We start from the raw sequence: 27,259 nt of genomic DNA on the forward strand, positions 1-27,259 counted from the left end.
CCTCTTGCGCTCTCCTGCTCATGCTTCCTCCTGGTATCTCAGTAACCAAACTCTATGTTAGCAGATCTATATAACACACTCGACAATAGAATTATAGGGAGAGGTCCATGCAATATGGATGAAAGAGACATTTATTCAAATAAGGCTTAAAATACCTTGTATTATAATACCAACTGCGAGAACGGAATAGTATCCTAGTGAAAACACAAACAGCCTCAACTTTCCTAAGACCTAAATGGAAGTCTCCCTCTGCCCTTCCCACATGTCCTCACCTTCATAGGACCAATTGTTGTTAAAGGTTTGTGTCAAAATCTGCATCTCCTGCAACAGGACTGAATCAGCCTGAGAGGAAGTTTCTCCTCCATCATCTTCCTCCAAGTTCTCCTCTTCCTCTTCAGGATCTGGGGAATTCTGCATCATCTCCTCAATTTCTTCAATTACCTGATAAGATAATATGAATGTCAGCCACTGAATTGTATTATAACGACCAATAGCTGGATTCAGCACTAACAAATCATTGCTGACACTATGTAATTACCACGCTTTCAGAACAATAGCGGGAGAACTTCTGCATATAGTACTATAAAGGGTATTAACTGCATTTTAAACTTCAGATAATATTGTGTAAGCAATTATCAGCAGTATTTGTGAACATATAAGTATGGTATGCAAGCAGACCAGGGTATCCTTCAGAATATGGAAATGCAGCCCAAAAGAAGCCAATCATAAGAAACAAACCAAAACTGTCAAATTTTCAGAAGTGCTCAGCACCCAGCAGTCCCATAGGAGTCACTGGAATTAGGAGAACTCCCCTCCTTCCATTCAGATTTGCAGAAACTGAAAGCCTGGGCTAGTATTTGACCTTGTCTCCAAAAGCCCTGCTTGTCCAAATTATCCCTTAACTATGTGGTGTTTTTTTAAATTAATTAATGGTGGCTGACATGGCTGCAATTAGCTCAGTTAAATTTTGGGGTAACACTCTCCTCAATTCCAGGGTGACAGGGAGAGGAAGGGAATCTTCTTCCCACAGTCTCTGATGGGTTGTGAAAATGTAAAAGACTCTGAGCCAGGTTGCAGAGGGAATTCTGCTCACCTTGGCTCAGTGTGTGGGGAACAAAAGGCCACCCCAGTGGGGTAGGGGATCAATACTCCTCCACATCACCCCAGAGAAGCTGAGGTTAAACCACTGGAGTCCACAAGTCCCAAGCTCTAAGGACGCGGAGCAGAAAATGGAATTTGACTACGGGGTTTAAGGAATTTCTCCTGCTGTGAACCCTCTGCTGTTAAAACAGGGCATGGCTGAGAACCACTTCAGAGGGAGGCAAAGTACATGATTTCTCTCTTTGGTCCAAAGAATTGCTTGTGTATTACTTCCAGGGAGGCTGGGGAACCCTGGAGGGAGAAAGGAACATCATACACATGCCCTAGAAACCAGGTGGGAGGTAAATCAGGTCTCAAGTTCACACCCAAATGATTTTGGGTAATAAGGGTAAGCAGCAGCATGTGACAGCTCTGCCCGATAGATTCTAAAGAGAAATATGATACTGGATAGCTGTCAAATGAGATGCTGTATGCTGGCTTGCCAGCAGAATGTTTATTACCTGAATAGTTGAAATGTGAAAGTATGAAAGGTCCTGGCAGAAATGCCATCCAGGAAATAAACCAATAAGTTCCTCTAGGCTTCTGGTCAAGAGTCCTAGTTACACTCACTTCTTTACATGGAGATGTGACAGATATAGCAATTTCCTTCCTATCCTTGATAGACTTGATTGAATTCAGTTTAAGTATCTTCGGGCTCCATTGTTTTAAATTAATAGTTTATGTATAGGGCTCCGTGTCTGTCACGGAGGTCACAGAAGTCACGAATTCTGTGACTTTCTGCAACCTCTGTGACTTCTGCAGGGGCCAGTGTGCCCAGGGCCACCCAAGCAGCTAGCTCTGGGACCAGCTGCTCAGGTGGCCCTCAGAACAGCCACACCAGATGCTGCTGGAGTGGCCCCAGGGACAGCCACACCAACTGCTACTCTGGCGACCCAGGCAGCTGTCCCCGGGGTGCTGGCCAGAACAGCCATGACCTTGGGCATCTGGCCCTGGGTGGTCACCGGAGGCAGCCGAGGTCCACGGCCCCGGGCAGCAGTCACCAGGTGGCTGGCCAGAGCAGCCATGGTCCCTAGCTGTCTGGAGCAACTGCGGTCCATGGCCCTGGGCAGTCATCCCCAGCCAGACAGCTGGATAAGCTGTGGTCTGCAGCCCCGGCAGCAGTCCCTGGCCAACTGGCTGGATCAGCCATAGTCCCTCTCAGCGCCCCTGCAAGATTTAATCACAGGTATTTTTAGTATAAGTCATGGACAGGCCACAGGTGGTGAATTTTTATTGCCCATGACCTGTTCATGACTTTTACTAAAAATACCTGTGACTAAATCCTAGCCTTATTTATCTATGATTGTGTTCTACTCCATGGGGGAGAGCTACCAGACCTCCTCCAGGAACTACCAACAGTGGGTGGTGATTAAGGCAAATCAGCCAGTTTGTAAACTCCCCCCACCCCACAAGGTACCTCATCATGGGGAGGGTCATATTTACAAACTGGACTCTGCAGAGATGAACAGAGAAAGAAAGGACTTCTGGATAAATAGCCTGAGTTTAAACTGGCTCTCGGCTTCCTTCTGAGCCAGAAAAGGACTGGACCATTCATCCAAGAAGGGACTCCAATCACTGCAGAAGGGCTGGAAGGATTTGGCCTACAGAGGCCCCTTAAGAATGATGGGTGATTTCTGGTAAGCTGTTAGCATGCATTTAGAAACTCTCATTATTTTCATTATGTTTTCTCTGTAATCCTTTCACCTTAAGAATAAATGTGCTTGCTTACAAAGAGCTGTGTGGTAATTTATAACTTTGGGCCATTACATTGTTCATAGTCTATTTAGGTAGTCTGGCTTGCTGGGAATATCACAGTGTAGGCAGGTAACTGTGCAGCCTGGAAAACTCCTGGGCATGGCCAAGCGCGACATAGGTCTCTGCCCAAGCAAGGTGACAGCCGCAGAATAAGGAACCTAGAGCAGGTACCCTCGAGGGACCATAGAGGGTACTATAGATGCAGTAACTCTGAACTGTGACACCAAAGTCTCTAATGACGTCTTTCTAGTTGAAGCCCAGAATCAGCTCCTCATCCTCATCCTCCTTGACCTGTCAACCATCTGCAACACAGTTGAACATAACTCTTTTTCTTGAAATCTTGTCCTCCATTAGCTTCCATGACTGTTCTCTCCTGGTTCTCTTCCTCCCTCTGTAATTGCTCCTTCCATGTGTCCTTTGGAGATTCCTCCTCATCTGCCCTCCAACTTTCTGAGGGAGTTGCAAATGGCTGTGTCCTTGGTCACCTTCTCTTCTCCCTCTACACCTTATCTCTGGATAATCCACAAATACAAATTCAACTATCACCTCTATGCTGACAACTCACAGATCTACCTCTCTACTCCACATCTGTCTACTTCTAGCCAAGTTAAAATCTCAGTGTGTCTCTGTGATACCTCCTTATGGATGTCTACACACCAGGTCAAGCTAAACATGGCTAAAACAGAACTCTTACTCTACCCCCCAGCCCCAACCTGCTACCTCCTTTCTCATTCACTGTGAACAACACCACCATCCTGTCTTCACTCAGCCCTGTAACCTGTGTGTCACCTTCCACTCAAACCTCACATTCAGGTTATGTCTAAGTCTTGCTGATTCTTTCTAGAAAACATTGCTAAAGTATGGCTTTTCTTATCCATTCACACAACTAAAACTTTCATCCAGGTTCTAAACATCTTGAGTCTCAGTTAGTGCAACATCTTTCTCTCTGGCCTTGACAAATGTAATCAGGTGTTCTGTCACCAAGGACGGCAATCATTTTTGGTTCTTTCCGCTGAGGAGACTGGTAGAGCAAAAAGCAAACAAACCAGTGGACCAGACCAGCTGAGCTATGTGGTGCCCCTCAACCCAGGTGCTGATTTGGTGTCTCTGCAAGTTGGTGCCCAAGGCAGCTGTCCTGATTACCAGCCCCAAGGCCAGCCATTTAACAGCGAGAGTAATTAACCATTGGAACAACTTAGTGTCATGCTGGATTTTCTATCACTGACAATTTTATGTTCTGGGAATTATTTTGGGCAACTTTCCTGGCCTGTGTTATCCAGGAGGTCTGACAAGATGATCACAATGATCCCTTCTGGCCTTGAAATCTGTGAGTGCAATCTTTTCCCACTCACCTCCATCAAGAATGCTGCAGCAAAAATCATTTTCCTAGCCTGCTGCTTTGACTATGTTAACTCTATCTTTGAATCTCTCCACTGGCTCCCCCTTCTGTCTCCTTTGCTTCAAACATGAGCAGCTTCCTTTCACTTTCAAGGCCCTTTCTGGCCTATCTCCACCCACATATCATCTCTCATTAACTATCAAGCTGTCAATGCTCCCCTTTGATCAGCCCACAGTGCAACCTCCAGCCTCCATTGCTCACTTGTTACCTTGTAAAACAAATACTTCTGGCTTCCCCCTTACCGCCCCATGTGTCTGGGAGGCACTCCCCATAAATACCCCCTGTTACCTCATTTTCCTCCCTCAAAACCCTCCTCAAAACTCTCCTTTGCCATGATGCCAACAAAAACTTGGCAACAGTTAGGCTGCAGGTGTGCTGAGATCATGGCCCATCATGCTGACTAATGCTGTTCCCTTGTACTCCCTCATTAGTCTGTATCCATCTGTTGTTTCTTGTCTTATACTCAGATTGTAAGCCCTTATTTAAGTGGAACCATTACTGGGAAAGAAAGAGAATGAATGAGACTGACCCTATAGTCCAATGGTTAGGGCCTACACCTGCAAGGTGGGAGACCCCAGGTCCTGTCCTCCTGCTCTAGTCATTCCTTCATTATTTATCCACAATGAAACAGCTTCGACAAGAGAGACTGAGGGAGCTCCACATCAGAATATCCCATAGCTCAGTGGTTAGAGCACTCTTCTGAAGATGGATAACCCTTGTTCAAATTCCTTCTTCTTCTCCAGGAGAGGGGGGAATTGAACTTGGGTCTCTCACATCCCATGTGAGTGCTCTAGCAAGTGGGTTAAAAGTTGTAAGGTGGGAAACACCACCTGCTCTGGCTGGATCTGGAATGTGACCTGATCTGGTAGGCACATCTCTGAGCATACCTACTGGATCGGGCTTCCCAGACTTAGACATCCCATTGCCTCTTCCCTCTGGTTGGTGAATTGCTCTGGGGCTTAGGTGGGAGACAGGCATCTAGACATCTAGAGGGAGGCAGTGTGCATGCCCAGAGGCAGAAATATAGGCACTTAGGGTACTCTTGTTCTGAAAAACTAGGCACCAAATGAGTTAGGTGCCTATAGGGTTCAGCAGAAGTTCTGTGGATTACAGCGAAGCCAACACTGAGTCTTAGGCACCTAAGTCTGGGGTTTAGGTACCTAAGTACTATTGTGGATTCCACCTTGATTCTTATAAAAATTTTTGTGCATAACTAGAGCTCAGACTGTCACTCCAATGCCTTCCAAACTGAAATCTTCTGCTCAGGATTTATCTCGGCTAGTGCGTGACATCCATTACTCCTCTGGGGAAGCAACAGTTCAAAATGTATCAATAGGTAAGTCTGGAACTCCAACTTGTCTTTAGCTAAACTGATGCTCCAAAACGAGCAAAATGCTCATGAGCAACAAGACCAAGGCAGTGTTGCAGCCAGAGGTTTTGTAGGCCACTGGCGGTCACAGTAACAGCATAGCTCAAGGTCAAATGCTTTGGCCACTGAACCTGACCTACACCCACGCACTGTGAATCTGAGCCCAACCCATCAGCTTTGAGAAAATGTGTGTTGTGCAAGTCCTTGTTCTCTGTCTATATTCTGCCAGGGCATCTTTTGGAAATGTTGCCCTGAGACCAACATTTTTTATTTAAAAGTAGTATTTTGAAGTGCTCTAAAATCCACATGCAGATTCAGATTCTACGTTAGAAGTATTGTCTGGGAAACTAGCACTAATTAAACAGATGTAAGAAGAAAGACTCTAATAAGCAGTTAGGGTAATGTAATCATGAGTTTCATACACTTCATTACTGAACAATGGGACTGAGTGTGATCAAGGGAAAGAAAGTCTCTGGTCATTTAGTGAAAAGACTCTTGATACACAGCACTCTGTAACATGAGCTGCTCACAACATTTTAAGATTCTTATTACTTTTTTGCTGCAAAGCTAGGAAATATAGGGGGGTCAGAACAGTGGGGCAGAATGTGTGTGTTGGGGGTGGAGCAGAGAAGGGTATGTGTGGGATGGGGGTTCTGACCCTATGCCCCTTAGAACTGTGCTCTGGTACACATACTGAGGGGCCAGTACATCCCTAGACAACAACTCTTACTAGCGTAAGAAATCATCCAAACACTCTTTTAGAAAATCCAGTCTGATGGCTAGAGATTTGATGATGAACTGAGATTCCAAAAATGTAGTTTTTCTATGAACCCTTGACCAAAAAGAGACTACCATCAAAGGGACCTTTTCTCTCTGGGAGCTCAGAAGCACTGACAGAGCAGAACCACAATGGGCAAAAGTTGAGCACCTTCCCCTCCAGTGACATACTTGTAAGGGAAGGGAAGTGGTGCCATCTGTGCCCTGTCATATTATTTCCTCCCTCCCTACAATACTCCTCATCCCTCAACAATTATTCATCATGGCCAAGGGCGGGGGATCAGGAGATCATTGCTCCATAATCATGGGAAGAAATGCAGAACTGCCTACCCTCCCCATGCTGTCTCTGCCAATGGGGAAGGGACACGTGGCTCACTGCACGGTTGTTGCTTCACCCCCACAGTGCAACATTAATTGTGCCTGTAGTGAGGCGGCCTGGCTCCTAGCTTCCCCAGAGAGGGACGAGCCCCTCCGGATGCCAAAGTGGGCAGAGCCACTGGAGCCTGCGCCTGCCCCCCCAGAGGTCCAGGCACAGGACCGGAAGTATAAAAGCCCAACCTCAGGGCTCAGAAGCTGCCTGGCTGCCGGAGAGGCTGGACACTGGTGCCCAAGCTTCCGCTGGGGAGACTCCTGCAGCCTGTGACCGGCCTGAGGACTGGCCATACCAGTCAAGACCGGATACCAACCAGGCCCCAGAGAAGCCAGTAAGCCTACCGGTGAGAAGGGACCCAGAGGAGTTGCCCAGCTTACCGCTTGCGGAGTACCCCGAGGAGCCCATGGTGCTCGATGCCATAGAGGACACTGACCAGATGCAGTTACTGCTAGAGGGGGAGGACAGAAGTAGGGCGGGGGGCAGCCGACTCTAGTCTGGCTGTGGCACACCCAGAGCTGATGTCAGTGTGTTACGGCCAGGATCTCCACTGACACAGCAGCAGGTCGCGTGCCACTGTCAGGGCCCGGGCTGGGACGCAGTGGAGTGGGCCAGCCTGCATCCCTCCTGCGACCCAACTCGCAGGTGGCAGTCTCCCCCTCTCTCAGACCGCTCAGAGCCAGGAGCCTGGGCTTTGCTCTTGAACTGTTTGTTTGCTGCCCCGCCCTGACCTAGGGCCTTGGCTGATTACTGAACCCTGTGCTCAGCCCCTGCCTGAGGGTCTGAGCCCTGAACTGTTTAAGTTTGCTGCCTGCCCTGACTGAGGGCCCAGGCGTATTACTGAACTCTGTGCTCAGCCCCTGCCTGAGGGCCTGAGCCCTTGACTGTTTCCTGCCCCACCAAGCTAACTCCCTGACTCACTGGACTTGTGTAGTGAGGCAAGCTGGCTCCCAGCCGCCCCAGACAGGGGTGACCCCAACAACACACACCTACAGTGCCCTTTTAGGTATGTTCCAACACACCAATAGCACATTTACAAGCACTCTACCTTTACAGATGCTACATAACACTCTAGAAACACAGCACATAGGACTAATTCTAACACCTTCTCTTTGTGAAGGCAAAACTCTGGTTTAGGACATTCAAGTGTGGTGCAAAGGATCTACCTACACCTGGCCTATACCCAGACACTGAGCATACTCCACAGAAACTACTACAGAATTGCAAAATATTACAGACTCTCTTTTCCTGAGGATTCCTTCTGAGACATTGTCTTTAGTTACCCCTCACTAAGCTCCAGAGACCAATGTCATATATACCACCAGACTACTGATAAGCCCCATGATAAGAAAATACCTGTTCACCACTATTGACACAATTTACAGAACTCTGCATTGAAATGAGGTATATTTGATCACTCAAGGAAAGTACACACACACCTCTACTCATATCACCATTACAGCTCTTCCAACATGCTCCAACTAATCCCTCCACTATTCAATACAGCTAGACCTAACACAGTTATATAGCTGGCATGCATACAGATAAATGCTACAATTCAAATCTGTGGAACACAACACAACACAGACAATGGCACATTCTCTTAGTCATTCTTTATGTCTTCCATGAACCATCGCCAGTGGCAATTACCAGCTCCAGAAGGGCACAGTTAAATTTTCATTGTACTGGTGGCATATGTCCTGGTTTCAGAAGTTTACATTTGTGTTACAATAACTCTTCATTTCCTGTTTTACAGAGCTTTAAGTGTAGCTGAACTCAACATTCTGGAAGGGCATGAGACATCACTGGGTGACCTTAACTCCGGGCAACCTTAATTATGTTTTTGGGCAGTTACTACCAGACTAGAAGAATCTCTGGCCTGACCCAGAATGACACTTTCTATGTTCCCAAGTATCAGTCAAGGAATCACTTGTTAACAGAATACAGAACATATACACTATCCCATGCAATTCACAAATGAAACATTTCTATCTAATCATTTGCAACTATCGTTTTTTAAAGATGCCTATCGCCTTGCTATTTATCACTGGCAAAAAAACTGTGATCTGCTGTCTTATATAGAGAAAGCAGTTTACATTTTAATTAAAAAAGAAAAAGGTTGATGTAATAATGGAGAATGAAAATGAAAATATTAAGACAATCACCAAAAAAACCCAATTAAACAGGCTATTTCGCCAAACTACTTGAATCCAATCAAGATTATCCTGCAAATATTATTGGAGAAAAAGAGGGAAATATTTATTTATGTTATGTACTTTCTTTTCCCACTCTCAGATGTGGTGATTATTGTTAAACTCTCAGCACCTGGAAGGGAAAGCCATTTCACAAAGAAGGAATCATTTGCCTTTCTCCACCTGGACATTATGAGTCTCCTTCTGGTTGTCATTTAATTCACTGAAACATATTTTCTCTTGTATTCTACCTCCTTTGCATCATTCTGGCTGTGCAAAGGGGCCAAAAACTTCCTACATCTCCCCAGAGACTGGGTTAAGTAAGTTATTTTAGTGACACTGAAGAACTGATGGGGTACCTGTACTCAGATCAGGACGTGTTGATAGTAATACATTTCTTTCCAGTAATGCTTAATTTTATAATGCACTACACCATTTGATTTTGAGATGCACTGTCCCTACAACTCCACTGTAGAATGTGTCTAGGGGGATCGGGAAATCTGGGAGGGTAGGATTTAGGAAAAATCCTGCATCCACAAAACTTGTTTTCCAACCTTTCATCCAGTGATGAACCCCATTTAGTTGCAGATTCTTTTCTCTTAAGAAGCTGTGACTAAACCTCAGCACTGAGAGTAAAGTGTGTGTGTGTGTGTGTGTGTGTGTGTGTGTGTGTGTGTGTGTGTGTGTGTGTGTGTGTGTGAGAGAGAGAGAGAGAGAGAGAGAGAGAGAGAGAGAGACTCCCAGACAATTTGCATGTGAAATTGGCAGTGTAAAGTCTGGGGTGTGATAGGCAAAAAGTAACACGGCAACTACAATCAAAGGGTTTGCGATTAGAGCTGGGTAAATAATGGATTTTTTGGTTCCCAGGTAATTTTGAAAAATCAAAAAAAGTTTTGTTTCAGGTTCAGTCAAGAACAACATATCTCAAAATGTTTCAGAATCAAAAAGTGAAAAGATTGAGTCAAAATGAAACATTTGTTTCAGGAAAGGAAATGAGGATGAGAGTCACGAAATTGTAGAGGAGGAGCAGGTAGCAGTATTGCCTTTGTTATAAGCTTTAGCCCAGAGGTTAAGGATGTGGGTGAGGCAGCCTCAATTGCCCTCTATCTAATGACTGTGGATGATGATAAATATGAAAATGACTCTGCAGCCTGGTACTTAGGCAACTGACGTGGGAGACTCTCCACTAATTATTTAATTATACATAAGCAGCGGCATGTCTACCCTCCGGCTACTACGGGGAGGCACGGCCAGGCGGCTTTGCAAATTGTCCTGTCTGCAGGCACTGCCCCTGCAGCTCCAATTGGCTGCTGTGGCTGGCCAATGGGAACTGCAGATGCAGTGCTTGGGGCAGGGACAGCGTGCGGAGCCCCCTGGCTGTCCCTACGCGTAAGAGCTGCAGGGGAGACATGCTGCTGCTTCTGGGAGCTGCGTTGAGCCACAGCACACATGGAGTGGGTCAAACTCCAGACCCCCCCCGGCAGGAGCTCGAGGGCCAGATTAAAACATCTGAAGGGCTGGATGTGGCCTCCTGGCCATAGTTTGCCCACCCTGGCTTAGCTAGTCATTCACCAGCCGGTAGAAGTGCATGGGATTCTTCTGACCTAAGTACAGGACTCTGCACTTGTCCTTGTTGAACCTCATCAGATCTCTTTTGGCCCAATCCTCCAATTTATCTAGGTCACTCTGGACCCTATCCTTACTCTCCAGTGTATCTACCTCTCCCCCCCTCTTAGTGTCATCTGCGAACTTGCTGAGGGTGCAATCCATCCCATCATCCAGATAATTAATGAATATGATGAACAAATCCAGTGCCAGGACTGACCCCTGGGGCACTCCATTTGATACCAGCTACCAACTAGATATGGAGCCGTTGATCACTACCCTTTGAGCCTGACGATCTAGCCATCTTTCTATCCACCTTATAGTGCATTCATCCAATCCATACTTCTTTAACTTGTTGGCAAGAATACTGTGGAAGGCAGTATCAAAAGCTTTGCTAAAGTCAAGGTATATCACATCCACTGCTTTCCTCACATCCACAGAGCCAGTTATCTCATCATAGAAGGCAATCAGGTTGGTCAGGCATGACTTGCCCTTGGTGACTCCAAGTTGACTGTTCCTGATCACCTTCCTCTCCTCCAAGTGCTTCAAAATGGATTCCTTGAGGACCTGCTCCATGATTTTTCCAGGGACTGAGGTGAAGCTGACTGGTCTGTATTTCCCCGGATTCTCCTTCTTCCTTTTTTTAAAGGTGGGCACTATATTTGGCTTTTCCCAATCATCTGGAACCTCCCCTTATTGCTATGAGTTTTCAAAGATAATGGCCAGTGGCTCTGTAATCACATCAGCCAACTCCCTCAGCATCTTTGGGTGCATTGCATCTGGCCCAATGGATTGTGCATGTCCAGACTTTCTAAATAGTCCTTAACCTGTTCTTTCACCACTGAGGTCTGCTCACCTCCTTCCTATGCTGTGTTGCGCAGTACAGCAGTCTGGGAGTTGACCATGTCTGTGAAGACCGATGCAATGCAAATATTGAGTACTTCAGCTTTTTCCCCATATTCTGTCACTAGGTTGCCTCCCTTCAGCAAGGGCCCCAACCTTTCCCTGACCTTCTTCTGTTGCTAACATACCTGTAGAAACCCTTCTTGTTACCCTTCACATCCCTTGCTAGCTGCAACTCCAATTGTGTCTTGGCCTTCCTGATTACACCCCTGCATACTCGAGCACTATTTTTATACTCCTCCCATGTCATCTGTTTGAGTTTCCACTTCTTTTAAGCTTCTTTTTGTGTTTAAGCTCACCAAAGACTTCTTTGTTAAGCCAAGATGGTCGCCTGCCATATTTGCCATTCTTTCGCGCCTTCAATAAGTCTTCTTTAAAATACAGCCAGCTCTCCTGGACTCTTTCCCCCACATTTTAGCCTCCCAGGGAATCCTGCCCATCAGTTCCCTGAGAGAGTCAAAGTTTGCTTTTCTGAAGTCCTGGGTCCATATTCTGCTGCTCTCTTTTCTTCCTTTTGTCAGGATCCTGAACTCAACCATCTCATGGTCACTGCTGCCCAGGTTGCAACCCACTGCTACTTTCCCTACCAATTCTTCCCTGTTTGTGAGCAGCAGGTCAAGAGGAGTACAGTGTCTAGTTGGTTCCTCCAGCAACCAGGAAGTTGTCCCCAGCACTCAACTTAAATAAATGTTTGGGGTCAAAATGATCCATTTCCTTTTGACATTACTGAGACATTTCAACTTTTTAAATTTGGTTGAAACAATTTTTCAAATTTGACATAAATTTTCAGATAGTTTCAGTTAATCCCACACTGTGTTTTTCAGTGCATAACCTATTTGTCCAAAAAATTTCACCCAGCTGTAGTCACGACACTGGACTGAGTCTATCTTATGTCCATAAGCACATACAACTCACCAGATTTTATCAGAGCAAAGGGTCAATTCAATCCAATATCCTGTCTCTGATGGGGTGAGTCAGACCAGATGTCTCAAAGGAAGGATGAAGAAACCCCACAGTTAACAATTTTAGAATAACTTGTCCCTTGGGAAGTTTAATTTAATGCCCCCTTATTCTGCATTATGCATCTTCTTTATCATTCCTTCTTTGTGTACCTTTATCATGTCCCTTGTTATTCTTGTTACTGATTCACTAAATACAAACCATCTGCTTGACAAGTTTCAGAGTGGTAGCCGTGTAAGTGGGTTCTAGCCCACAAAAGCTTATGCCCAAATAAATTTGTTAGTCTCTAAGGTGCCACAAGGACTCCTTGTTGCATCTGCTTGACAGTTAGCCCAGCAAACAGGTTGTTTCCAAAGAACTGAAAATGGTCTTTTTCCCACTGGGAAATCAACTTCAAAATGGGAAGGAAGGACACAGTCTGGATATTTGTGTAATACAAGGCGTTTTCAACATATGACACCTGGTTGAGGGCAGGGGATGAAGCACTTCAACTAATAAATAAAATAAAAATGCTGCTATAAAGACAGCAGTGTCCTCTTATTACTTCTGTCATAAACAGATGGTTAAGGGTTAATGCCTCTTTTACCTGTAAAGGGTTAAAAAGTTCACCTAGCCCAGCTGACACCTGACCAGAGGAACCAATGGGGGAATAAGATGTTTCAAAAGGAAGGAAGGAAGTTTTTCCTTTGTTTAGAGTTTCAGTTTCAGCTGGAGTGAAAAAGATCAAGGAACCAGCCTCTTATCAGAGTAGTAAGTTTTAGAAAGGAATAAATAGGTTTATGTTTATTTCTTTGTAACTTGTCTTATGCAATTAGAGATAGAATCAAATTGGGTATTGGGGTATTTTTTTGTGTAACTAAATTTGTGCTCAGGGGAACATCCTCTGTGTTTTGAATCTGTTGTCTGTGAGAGTAGCTGGTATGCTAATCTCTCCCAGAGGGTTTTCTTTTACCTTTCTTTTCTTTAATTAAAAGCCTTTTTCTTAATACCTGATTGATTTTTTTCCTTGTTTTTAGATCAAAGGGGGTTGGATCTGGATCCACTAGGAGTTGGTGGGAGAAAGGAGGGGCGATGGTTAATTTCTCCTTGTTTTAAGATCCAAGGGATTGGATCTGGACTCACCAGGGAGTTGGTGAAGGAGTCTCTCAAGGCTACCCAGGGAGGGGAAGGTTTTTTGGGGAAAGGGAGCGATCCAGACACTGAAAATTCTGGATGGTGGCAGCGATACCAGATCTAAGCTAGTAATTAAGCTTAGAAGTGTCCATGCAGTCCCCACATCTGTACCCTAAAGTTAAGAGTGGGGAAGGAACCTTGACAACTTCCCTCTGCTGGCATTACAAGACACAAAGCTTGCCTCTCTAAACAAACCTATAGCAAATGAGTAGACAGGTGGAAGAATAATAGAATATCAGGGTCGGAAGGGACCTCAGGAGGTCATCTAGTCCAACTCCCTGCTCAAAGCAGGACCAATCCCCAGACAGATTTTTGCCCCAGATCCCTACATGGCCCCCCCAAGGATTGAACTCACAGCCCTGGGTTTAGCAGGCCAATGCTCAAACCACTGAGCTATCGAAACCAAAACTGCCACAAAACCGAATTTCTACAGTTCAGTCAAATTTAGCTGAGTGTGCACAAGGTAGAAGGGTCTGCCTGTTTCAGTGTCCCCCCATACTCCTTTATGTGCATGCATAACTTGTGGCACCAGGAATTACACCAAGATATTGATGAGGGACTGGGCCTATCCTTGTGTAATGGGACTGTTATTCAATTATATGGTAGCATTTGCAGTGGGAACTTTTGCCCTTCCCTGATGTGAAGGAGAGCACAAGTATCTTACAGTAAAGAGACAGTCATCCTACCCTCATCCCTTTACCAAGACTACTGTACTTTCTGATCTGCTGAATACAATTGCAGAAAAGGCCATTTTGATTACTGTGTGAGCAGCAGCATCATGATCCAGCTATTGTTGCTTTATAATGTATCATTAATATAAATTCACGAGTGCAACAAAGAGACACTCTACTTGGGTTAAGCTTTGCCATACTGTTGACAGACTCAACTTCACTGCCATCCATGCAGGTAAAAATGTAGCTGTACACTGTATTAAGGGCTCCATCCTGGAGACCCTACTCAGGCAAAACTTCTAGTTAAGTCCTATTTGAAGTTAATGGGAGCTTTGCTCAAGTTAGGACTTCGGGTCTAACTTCATAGTAAAGAATAGTGCTGATTACACTGCCCCTCCCTCCTTTGAAAATAAATAGTTCTTGATGTTTATTTACAAATAATTGCATTTTCCTATAAAGCCAAAGGTTAAGTGGTGGTTTATATGAGGACAGTCTCCCCTTTCACTCTGAAGAGAAGGGCCTTAGTGATTCTTAGGTTTCTTAGTATGCTGACTCCTGGGAGTCCCACTATTGCTATGGGCAGTTCTTTGTGGCTAACTTGCTTAGTGAGGGAAGGGGCTGTTGTGCTTAGTATAAGGGAGGATCTATGTCTCTTACCATGGCAAAGGTGACCTTGATAGGGATGAGACTTGGTGCAAGGAAAATATCTTGTCAGAATTTCCCTCCTTTCAGAGAGAGGAAAGATCAGGGCAAAAACTCAGTAAGGTTCATGTACCTGATCTGCTGTGAGTAGAGGCTCCTCATTAATACCAGAGTCATTTTCACTTTTCTCATGGAGCTCTTCCTCCTCCTTCTCGTGGATCTGAAGAAAAAACCCAAACCAAATTCTGATTGGTCAGCAGCAGGAATAATCCCACTTGGGTCTTCAATCTAGCATTGATTTTACTGCATGAATTACTGCTCTCCCCTCTAGATATCTGAGAAGCATCTGAAAATGAGGTTCACTGCTTCTTCAAAATCCAAGCATATTCCACCACTGAGATACAATAGAAGGCCATTATGCAGCATGCTTTGATATGTCAGACCATCTCTTACCTAGGAATGTGGGAGAAGAATTTTGTAGGAGAATAACAGAACAAGCCAACAGAAAAAATCTAAGGTGCATCTGTGAATCAGGGGCGGCTTGGCTTGCTGGTGCCTGGAGCTGCCCCTGTGTGTAATCCACAATCAGCTTTAGTTCTGGTGAGGTTCTAGCTCTGTTAGATTGAGCAACTATAAGATGGATAGAAAGCTGGCTAGATTGTCAGGCTCACATAAAACTCACATAGTGAGTTTTAAAATCATTCTACCACTTTGTCATTTCAAACACCCTTACCAACATTTTCTAAGAAATTGATCTCAAAGACCACAAAATGTCCCTATCTGGTAAATGGCAAAACTTATTGATCACTTATTGATTGCATGTTTAGGCACAGGAAGGATTTTTGCTGCCTGATTTATAAACTCAGTTTATATAAGTTTATAAAATATAATTTATAAGATCCAGTTTTATAAGGTTTGCTGGATTAGGGCTAGCTGCTGGGCATTCTGGCCCTAATCCAGCAAAGCACTTAAGCACATGCTCAGTTTTGAGCACACGAGTAGCCCTACTGAAGTCCTTCTATCCTGAAACAAGCCTTTTTCAGCCTGTAGCAGATTGGACCCTGCTTGCCAGAAGAGGATGGAATTAGGGCCAGAGATCCTTCTTGATATATTGATAGAAAGGAAACAGTCACCACTATTCTCTTCATGCTAAAAGAAAGTGTATTAATTATTACTATTTTACTATTGTAGCACTCAGAGGGTACGTCTGAACTGCAAAAAGCCCCGTGGCAGCAAGTCTCAGAGCCCAGGTCAACTAACTCAGGTTTAAGAAGCTTGTGCTACTGGGCTGAAATAGCATTTCCTACTCAGGCAGAGTCCTGGCTCTGAGACCTAGTGATGATACTGCTGGCCAGGTAAATGCAAGAAGTTTCTAACAAAATAATAAAAGTTCTGGAAGTCCTGAATCTCTCAATGCATCCAGTCCAAATACATTTGTAAGTAAATGCTTTAATTGGAGATATTTCCATGCTCCAGAGCAGGGCAAGCCAAACTGTTGCTGAAGATCCACAAATGGTTTAAATATATCATCTCAATTACGTGCAACACACTGATAATTCCTCTCACTATCCAATCCCACCACATCAAGGTTTTACTACCAATTTTAAGGAAGGGATTGCTCATAGGATCATTCACATCTACATGGAAGAATGCTTGGAAGCAGAGCTTTCTAGCCAGGTTTTACCAAACTTGCTCACAGCCATGATTATGATAGTGCCTGAAAGGGAGAGCGAGTATACCAATTCTTGTTCAATCTGACCCCAATGTGGAGGTCTAACAGTCAGAAATATGGATGGCAGGTGGAGCCCTCTTAGGGGAAGCTAGTCCTCAGTTCAACCCCTTCTATCCACCCCACCCCCACAGCCAGAGCCCTGAGACCCCTTGCTGCTCTGCCATGGGCACAAGTCTCCCTGCCTCAGCCAAAGGTCAGTTTTGACAAAGCCCTGGCTGGGATGACTTAGTTGGGGATTGGTCCTGCTTTGAGCAGGGGGTTGGACTAGATGACCTCCTGAGGTCCTTTCCAACCCTGATATTCTATGATTCCAGATGATATCATGTTATCTGGGGGAGGGAACTGCAGTTATTAGAAAGAGACAGGTATTAGTAGCGGGTGATCTGATCATTAGAAACATAGATAGCTGGATTTGCAATGACCGGGAGAACCACATGGTGACTTGCCTGCCTGGTGTGAAGGTTGCGGATCTACATGTGGAGACATATAGATAGATTTATGTGTAGTGCTGGGGAGGAGCCAGTGGTCATGGTACATGTAGGTACCAGTGACATAGAGAAGGATAGGAGAGAGGTCCTGGAGGCCAAATATAGACTGCTAGGCATGAGATTGAAGTCCAGGACTTCCATGGTAGCATTCTCTGGTAGCATCCATGTGCAGGGCCAGTTAGACAGGCAGAACTGCAGGGTCTCAATGCACAGATGAGACAATGGTGTAGGCAGGAGGGGTTTAGATTTATTAGGAACTGGGGAAACTTTTGGGAAAGGGGGAGCTTATACAGGTTCCATCTAAACCAAAATGGAACTAGATTGCTAGCACTTAAAATAAAAAAGGTCATTGAACAGTTTTTAAAGTAAAAGCCGGGGAAAGCCGACAGGTGCAGAGGAGCACATGGTTCAGACAAAGACATCCCTTGGGGAGGATCTAATAATGGAGACTCTATATGTCTTAGTAAGGAGGAGAGGATAGAAGATAATAAATTATGGAAGGATCTGATGAGAAACAGTCAAATGAAAAAGAATCCCATTCAATTACATCATGTAATGGCAGACAGCTAAAAAGTGACAAGTTCTTAAAGTGCTTATATACAAATGCTAGAAGTCTAAATAATAAGATGGGTGAACCAGAGTGCCTCGTATTAAATCAGGATATTGATATCATAGGCATCACAGAAACTTAGGCCTGGTCTACACTATGATTTTAGGTTGAATTTAGCAGCGTTACCTCAATTTAACCCTGCACCCATCCACATGAGCCCTTTTTTTCAACTTAAAGGGCTCTTGAAATCGATTTATTTACTCCACCTCCAACGAGGGGATTAGCACTGAAATTGGCCTTGCCGGGTTGAATTTGGAGTAGTGTGGACGCAGTTATCCCTCTGTTTGTGTGATAAATTAATAAAGAGTGCATGAATGTGAAGCAACAGCGACTTTATTGCCTCTGCCAGCGGTGACTGAAGAGGAGAGGGGACAGTAGTTAGCTTACAGGGAAGTAGAGTGAACCAATGGGGGGAAGGTTTCATCAAAGAGAAATAAACAGAACTTTCACACCATTGCCTGGCCAGTCATGAAACTGGTTTTCAAAGTTTCTCTGATGCGCACCATGCCCTCCTGCACTCTTCTAACCGCCCTGCGGTCTGGCTGTGCGTAATCAGCAGCCAGGTGATTTACCTTAACCTCCCACTCCGCCATAAACATCTTCCCCTTACTCTCCCAGATATTGTGGAGTGCACAGCAAGCAGTAATAACAATGGGAATATTGGTTTTGCTGAGATCTATCCGAGTCAGTAAACTGCACCAGTGTACTTTTAAATGTCCAAATGCACATTCTACCACCATTCTGAACTTGCTCAACCTATAGTTGAACAGTTCCTGACTACTGTCCAGGCTGCCTGTGTATGGCTTCATGAGCCATGGCATTAAGGGGTAGGCTGGGTCCTGAAGGATAACTATAGGCATTTCAACATCCCCAACGGTTATTTTCGGGTCTGGGAACTAAGTCCCTTCCTGCAGCTTTTGAAACAGACCAGAGTTCCTGAAGATGCAAGCGTCATGTACCTTTCCCAGCCATCCCACGCTGATGTTGGTGAAACGTCCCTTGTGATCCACCAGTGCTTGCAGCATCATTGAAAAGTACCCCTTTAAGTTTATGTACCCGCTGGTTTGATGATCCGGTGCCAAGATAGGGATATGGGTTCCGTCTATCGCCCCACCACAGTTAGGGAATCCCCCTGCAGCAAAGATATCCACTATGGCCTGCACATTTCCAAGAGTAACTACTCTTTTGATATCAACAGCTCTTTGATTGCGTTGGCTACTTGGATCACAGCAGCCACCACAGTAGATTTGCCCACTCCAAACTGATGCCCAACTGAACAGTAGCTGTCTGGCGTTTCAAGCTTCTATAGGGCTATCACTTCTCAACTGTGAGGGCTGCTCTCATCTTGGTATTCTGGCACTTCAGGGCAGGGGAAAGCAAGTCACAAAGTTCCATGAAAGTGCCCTTATGCATGCGAAAGTTTCTCAACCACTGGGAATTGTCCCAGACCTGCAACACTATGCGGTCCCACCAGTCTGTGCTTGTTTCCTGGGCCCAGAATCAGCATTCCATGGCATGAACCTGACCCATTAACACCATGATGTGCACATTGCTGGGGACTGTACTTTGTGAGAAGTCTATGTCCATGTCTATGTCCTCATCACTCTTGTCACACTGCCATCACCTCCTTGCCTGGTTTCGCTTTTGCAGCTTGTGGTTTTGCATCTACTGCAGGATAATGCGCATGATGTTCAAAGTGCTCATAATTGCTGCGGTGATCTGAGCAGGCGCCATGTTCCCAGTGCTATGGCGTCTGCGCTGAAAAAAGGCACGAAAAGACTGTCTGCCATTGCTTTGATGGAGGGAGGGGCGACTGATGACATGGCTTACAGGGAATTAAAATCAACCACCCGGCTTTGCATCAAAGAGAAACACAAACAACTGTCACACAGAATGGCCCACTCAAGGACTGAACTCAAAACCCTGGGTTTAGCAGGCCACTGATTTCACAGAGGGAGGTGGGAATACAACACAAATCCGGTCTATTTCTTGTTTTGACCACTCCATCTATTTTATACATCTTAGGCTGGCAGAAGATGCTGCAGTACGACTGCTAGCCATTGTCATCTCCTGGGTGCTTGCCAGAAGATGGTGCAGTACAACTGAGGAATGACCTGGCTGAGTCACTCCCATGTCTGCCCAGGTGCCCCTGACCGACCTCACTGAGGTCAGCTAAAAGAGCACCCAAGAGTACGACGACGATGGCTACCAGTCGTAATGCACCGTGGCCTCCTCCCAACACTTTCTTTGCCCTCACCACAGGACCTTCCTCCTGATCTCTGATAACACTTGTACTTCTCAGTCCTCCACCAGTACGCCTACTCACTCTCAGCTTCCTGCGCGCCACTTTCTCCCAGTTCCTCTAACTCACCTCACTAACTGAAGTGAGGTCCTTTTAAAACCAAGTGCCCTGATTCTAGTAGCTTCTTAATTGGCTCCAGGTGTCCTAATTAGCCTGCCTTAATTGGTTCCAGCAACTTCCTGATTGTTCTCGAACAGCCTATTATCTTACTCAAGGAAAAGGGAGCTGCTTAATCTGGGGCTAATATATCTACCTTATATCACTCTCCTGTAGCCATCTGGCCTGACTCTGTCACAGGATATACTACTGACCACCTGACCAAGATGGAGCTAGTGACTGAGAAATGCTCAGGGACATTAGAGAGGCTATAAAATTTTAAAAAACTCAATAATAATGGGGGATTTCAACTATCCCTATATTGACTGGGTACATGTTTCCTCAGGATGGGATGCAGAGATAAAGTTTCTTAATTGGAAAAAGGCAAATATAGTGATCATATTTCAAAAAGGGAAGAAGGAGAATCCAGGGAATTACAGACCGGTCAGCCTCACCTCAGTCCCCATAAAAATCATGGAGCAGGTTTTCAAGGAATCCATTTTGAAGCACTTGGAGGAGAGGAAGGTGATCAGGAACAGTCAACATGGATTCACAAACAGCAAGTCATGCCTGACCAACCTGACTGCCTTCTATGATGAGATAACTGGTTCTGTGGATATGGGGAAAGCGGTGGATGTGATATATCTTGACTTTAGCAGAGCTTTTAATACTGTCTCCCACAGTATTCTTGCCAACAAGTTAAAGAAGTATGGATTGGATGAATGGACTATAAGATGGATAGAAAGCTGGCTAGATTGTCAGGCTCAATGGATAGCGATCAATCGCTTGATGTCTGGTTGACAGCCGGTATCAAGTGGAGTGCCCCAGGGGTCAGTCCCGGGGCTTGTTTTGTTCAACATCTTCATTAATGATCTAGATGATGGGATGGTGTGATGGGTTAAATTACAGAACCCCCTTGGGAGCTGCCAAGTGATGTGCCAAGACTACTTTTGCCCCTGCTTTCCCTGCGAGCTCAGGACCCCAGAACTCTGCCTTGCTGAGCCAGACATGCCCGTCTGCTCCAACACAGACCTGCACCACAGCTGCAGACTTAACTGAAAGCAGTTTACAGAACTGTTCTTAGATGCCGAGCTCCCAATAGGATCTAAACCCAAATAAATCCATTTTACCCTGTAGAAACTCATGAATTGTTCGCCCTCTATAACAGATAGAGAGGTATGCACAGCTGTTTGCCCCCCCCCCAGGTATTAATACATAGTCTGTGTTAATTAACAAGTAAAAAGAAATTTTATTAAATACAAAAAGTAGGATTTAAGTGGTTTCAAGTAGTAACAGACAGAATAAAGTGAATTACCAAATAAAAGAAAATAAAACACGCAAATCTAAGCCTAATACAGTAATACAATTGAGAACAGATAAAATCTCACCCTGAGAGATGTTTTAATAAGTTTCTTTCACAGACTGGATGCCTTCCTAGTCTGGGCACAGTTCTTTCCCCTGGTACAGCCCTTGTTCCAGCTCAGGTGGCAGCTAGGGGATTCCTCATGATAGCTGTCCCCTTTTGTTCTGTTCCATCCATTTATATATCTTTTGCATAAGGCAGGAATGCTTTTCCCTCTCTGGGTTCCCACCCCTTCCTTCTCAATGGAAAGACACCAGGTTAAAGATGGATTTCAGTTCAGGTGACATGATCACATGTCACTGTAAGACATCATTACCCACTTGCCAGCACACATATATACAGGAAGACTTACAGGTAAAACAGAGCCATCTGCAGTCAATTGTCCTGGTTAATGGGAGTCATCAAGATTTCAAACCATCATTAATGGCCCACACTTTGCTTAATTACAATAAGCCCTCAGAGTTATATTTTATATTTCTTGTTTTAGATACAAGAGTAGTATATTTATACAAATAGGATGATTACATTCAGTAGATTATAAGCTTTGCAATGATACCTTATAAGAGACCTTTTGCATGAAGCATATTCCAATTACATTAGCATATTTTCATAAAATCATATAGAGTGCAACATCACAGATGGATTGCACCCTCAGCAGGTTCCAGGATGACACTAAGCTGGAGGGAGAGGTAGATACACTGGAGAGTAGGGATTAGGTCCAGAGTGATCTAGACAAATTGGAGGATTGCGCCAAAAGAAATCTGAGGAGGTTCAACAAGGACGAGTGCAGAGTCCTATACTTAGGATAGCAGAATCCCATGCTCTTCTATCGGCTGGGGACTGACTGGATAAGCGGCAGTTCTGCAGAAAAGGCCCTGGGGAATACACTGGAGAAGAAGTTGGATATGAGTCAACAGTGTGTCCTTGTTGACAAGAAGGCGAATGGTATATAGGGCTGCGTTAGTAGGAGCATCGCCAGCAGATCGAGGGAAGTGATTATTCCCCTCTATTTGACACTGATGTGGCCACGTCTGGAGTATTGCATGCAGTTTTGGGCCTCCCCCTACAGAAAGGATGTGGACAAATTGGAGAAAGTCCAGTGGAGGGCAACGAAAATGATTAGGGATCTGAGGCACATGTCTCCTGAGTTGAGACTGAGGGAACTGGGCTTTAGTCTGCAGAAGAGAAGAGTGAGGGGGGATTTGATAGCAGCCTTCAACTGCCTGAAAGGAGGAGGGGGGCATTCCAAAGAGGATGGAGCTTGGCTGTTCTCAGTAGTGGCAGATGACAGAACAAGGAGCAATGGTCTCAAGTTGCAGTGGAGGAGGTCTTGGGTGGATATTAGGAAAAACTATTTCACTAGGATGGTGGTGAAGCACTGGACTGGGTTACCTAAGGAGGTGGTGGAATCTCCATCCTTAGAGGTTTTTAAGGTCTGGCTTGACTAAGCCCTGGCTGGGATGATTTGGTTGGGGTTGGTCCTGCTCTGAGAAGGGGATTGGACTAGATGACCTCCTGAGGTCTCTTCCAACTCTTATCTTCTATGATTTTATGATCGACACCTTAAATGACTTCTTCTTCAAGCAGCTAATCCACAAGAGGAGAGGCAATTCTTGATATAATCTTAAGTAGAGAACAGAATTTGGTCCAAGAGGTGAATATAATAGTGACCATAATATAATTAAATTTAATATCCCTGTGATGGGGAAAACACCACAGCAGCTGAACATGATAGCATTTAATTTCAGAAAGGGGAACTACACAAAAATGAGGAAATTACTTAAACAGAAATTAAAAGGTACAGTGCCAAAAGTGAAATCCCTGCAAGCTGCATGGAAACTTTTTAAACACACCATAATAAAGGCTCAACTTAAATGTATACCCCAAATTAAAGAACATAGTAAGAAAACCAGAAAAGTGCTACCATGGCTAAACAACAAAGTAAAAGAAGCAGTGAGAGGCAAAAAGGCATCCTTTAAAAAGTGGAAGTTAAATCCTAGTGAGGAAAATAGAAAGGAGCATAAACTCTGGCAAATGAAGTGTAAAAATATAATTAGGAAGGCCAAAAAAGAATTTGAAGAATAGCTAGCTAAAGACTCAAAAATTAATAGCAAGAAATTTTTAAGTACATCAGAAGCAGGAAGTCTGCTAAAGAGCCAGTGGGGCCACTGGATGATCCAAATGCTAAAGGAGCACTCAAGGACAATAAGGGTGTGGAGAAACTAAATGAATTCTTAGCTTCGGTCTTCATGGCTAAGGATGTGAGAGTGATTCCCAAACCCAAGCCATTCTTTTTAGGTGACAAATCTGAGGAACTGTCCCAGATTGAGATTTCATTAGAGGAGGTTTTGGAACAAATTGATAAATTAAACACCAGGACCATATGGTATTCACCCAAGAGTTCTGAAGGAACTCAAATGTGAAATTGCAGAACTACGAATTGTGGTATGTAACCTCTCATGTAAATCAGCTTCTGTACTAAATGACTAGAGGATAGCTAATGTGACACCAATTTTTAAAAAGGGTTCCAGAGGTGATCCCAGTAATTACGAGCCAGTAAGCCTGACTTCAGTACTGGGAAAACTGGTTAAAACTATAGTAAAGAACAAAATTCACAGACACATAGATGAACATAATTTGTTGGGGAAGAGTCAACATGGTTTTTGTAAAAGGAAATCATGCCTCACCAATCTACTAGAATTCTTTGAGGGCATCAATAAGCAAGTGGCCAAGGGCGATCCAGTGATTTTCAGAAAGCCTTTGACAAGGTCCCTTACCAAAGGTTCTTAAGTAAAGTAAGTTGTCATGGGATAAGAGGGAAGGTCCTCTCATGGATTGGCAACTGAATAAAAAATAGGAAACAAAGGGTAGGAATAAATGGTCAGTTATCAGAATGGAGAGAGATAAATAGTTGTGTCCCCCAGGGGTCTGTACTGGGACCAGTACTATTCAACATATTCATAAATGATCTGGAAAAAAGGGTAAGCAGTGAGGTGGCAACATTTTCAGATGATACAAAACTTCTCAAGTCCCAAGCAGACTACAAAGAGCTACAAAAGAATCTCACAAAAGTGGGTGACTGAGCAACAAACTGGCAGATGAAATTGACTGTTGATAAATGCAAAGTAATGCACATTGGAAAACATAATCCCAACTATACATATAAAATGATGGGGTTTAAATTAGCTGTTACCACTCAAGAGAGATCTTGGAGCCATTGTGGAAGGGAACATAGCTCGGCTATTTTTAATCACCTTAGCTTATGGGGTTTGATCATATGTTTAAAGTAATGTTTAATATGTTGTATAATTAATGTAATAGTCAGGGAGAGTACAGGAAGCTATGTTAAAAATGTCATAGACCCTTAGTGCTTGTCAAGGGATAATTACTCAAGTGGGAAATGAGGAGTAATGAGACTGTCTAAGTGCAATGGTAAATATAAGTCCAACTTTCACCAAAGAAGTGTGTTAAAAATACAGGAGACTAAATTAAATAGTAATATAAAGGAATAGTTGAATAAAAAGTATCAAAGGAACAAGGGAAAAAGCCTTCACTTACCAGAAAATGCCGAAAGCCTCTTAGAGACCATAATCATGCATTTTGGAGTTTATATATGTAATCTGCCAGGACAACAATCTCTGTGCTTTTAATTTGTAATTTCTAAGATAACCTGTTGCTGAAAAACCAAAGGGGAAGTGCTTTTAGGTCTGTGTCTGGGAGAACAGGGGAAGTAGGCCAAACAAACTCTTCTAACCTGCATCTGGCAGAATTATATTAAAGGAAGGGATCCGTAAGACATCTAATTACATATATATGTAAAAATATTTAAGTTAAGAGAAAAGGTTCAGCATCCTTTTAGACAAGGTTATGTATAATGTACATGTACAAAGTAAAGCAAACCCTACTTCCTACCCCTCTAATCTGTAAGTGGTGGGAGAGGCAGTAGGAAAAGGAGCAAGGGTAACACCCTTAGTTGAAATTTGTATTGTCTGATTATTTGCCTGTTTATATTAGCCAAACTGTAAACACAAACTTATTTCAGTTTGAATCACATCTTCAATTGTTAATGAATATATTCCTGATTTAACTTCTCAGTGGTTGTGCATCATTATTACAAAAATAGGTATCAAATTATTTGTAATTCTGAACTTGCCCAACACAGAAAAGGAAGCCAGCAACGTATAATCTTTCTGCTTTACACAGAAAGCAACAAAGCCTTTAATAAGCAAAATATAGCAGTCTTTGCTACCCACAACATGAATCATGGTTATTGTTATTGGTCTTAATTCATCAAAATAAAATGCTCCACTTATCTCTTGCAATTTTCCCTTATGTTTCCTAAATATATAAAGCATATGTTAATCTTTTCTTTTTAACCCATTTGTGTTTTAATCTATGGTGTAAAAATTCAAGGAAAACACTTTTGGGTGCCAACTAAATTATGTAACTTATCTTATATGCAACCCAGGATGTAAACCAGGACAATTAATGATTTCAATCCTTAGTTTTCCTGGACCTGCTCTAAACAGCAATGCTTAATCCATTGGTGGTATGATTTGTTGGTATGTTGGAATTACTTGTTTGTTAGTTAGTTATGTGTTTTATCTCACATAACTAGATTATGATTTTTTTATACTTTGGGGGAGTTTTGGTGGCAATAACAATAGTTTTGTGTGCAAAGATTTGAATAAAAATATTAATAGTAAAACATTTTTCTTTGTGGTACCACACTATTTCAATATTCTAATTAGGGTTTAGCCACCATGGGTGTGCTCCTATAAAACAACAATGGTGATTCAATCTCTGCAAAAATCAGTCATAAATACAGGTGTGTGATGTTTGGCAGAACCCAGCTAGAAATTAAGAAATTAATTGAGCAAACAATTGTAATATTAATATAGAATTAATAGCTATATTATAGCTTCTCTGTTTTATTATATGACAATACATAGGTTACCTGTAGGGTATAAAGCTTAATCCAGGCAATAATTGGCTAACAAATCCAAATTTTGCTAATACATGAAAAATACAGTCCCTGGCTAACCAGTCAAAGGCCTTTTTGCCATCTAAAGAAATGACAGCTAAGGATTCTTTAGAATCTCCCAAAGCAGCAATAGTATCAGTTGACACAAATTATCTAAGGTATGTCTGTTAAGAAGGAAGCCTACCTGATCTATGTGTATAATGTTGGAGAGAACTTTGTCCAATTGCATAACAAGAGCTTTAGCCAAAATCTTAGCATGACATTGATTAAAGAAATTGGCCTATAATTACTACATAGTCCACAGTCTTTCCCAGGTTTAGGAATAACTGAAATTACAGATTATATTAGAGTTGGTGGGAGAGTTTGCTCATTTTTGGCCTCATTGAACATATTCAATAATCTAAGTGTTAAAGTTCTTGAAAACTTTTTGTAAAACTCAATAGGGAACCCATCTGCACCAGGAGTCTTTCCAAACTTCATTTCTTTTATAGCCTAAGTCAGTTTCATGGTTTCCAGAAGGCCATCTCCCCAACAGAAGTTGATCTAATAAAAGATATTACCTCGTCCACCTTGCCTCTTTCGAACCAACAGAGCTACAACACTGCATACAACGTAGAGAACAATTGATCACCATCTTCTTTAAAACAACCATTTACATACGAAGACTGCTATCATGTCCCCCCTCAATCTTCTCTTGTCTAGTCTAAACATACACAATTCTTCCAACC

General features: G+C 43.6%; 1 protein-coding gene across 2 annotated transcripts in view; it reads right to left on the minus strand.

The window, feature by feature from the left end:
* FEZ1 (fasciculation and elongation protein zeta 1) overlaps positions 1–27,259 on the minus strand; it is a 153,759-nt gene that overhangs the window by 61,611 nt on the left and 64,889 nt on the right. Inside the window, exons 4-5 of one of the 2 annotated variants that reach the window (XM_030538517.1) lie at positions 15,090–15,176; positions 273–441 (exon numbers count right to left, since the gene is read on the minus strand). In XM_030538517.1, the coding sequence (XP_030394377.1) occupies positions 273–441; positions 15,090–15,176 (256 nt within the window). The remainder of the gene's footprint in view (positions 1–272; positions 442–15,089; positions 15,177–27,259) is intronic. The other variant, XM_030538518.1, reaches the window with a different exon arrangement.

Source organism: Gopherus evgoodei, chromosome 19, assembly GCF_007399415.2.
Source record: "Gopherus evgoodei ecotype Sinaloan lineage chromosome 19, rGopEvg1_v1.p, whole genome shotgun sequence".
Taxonomy (NCBI): Eukaryota; Metazoa; Chordata; order Testudines; family Testudinidae; genus Gopherus; species Gopherus evgoodei.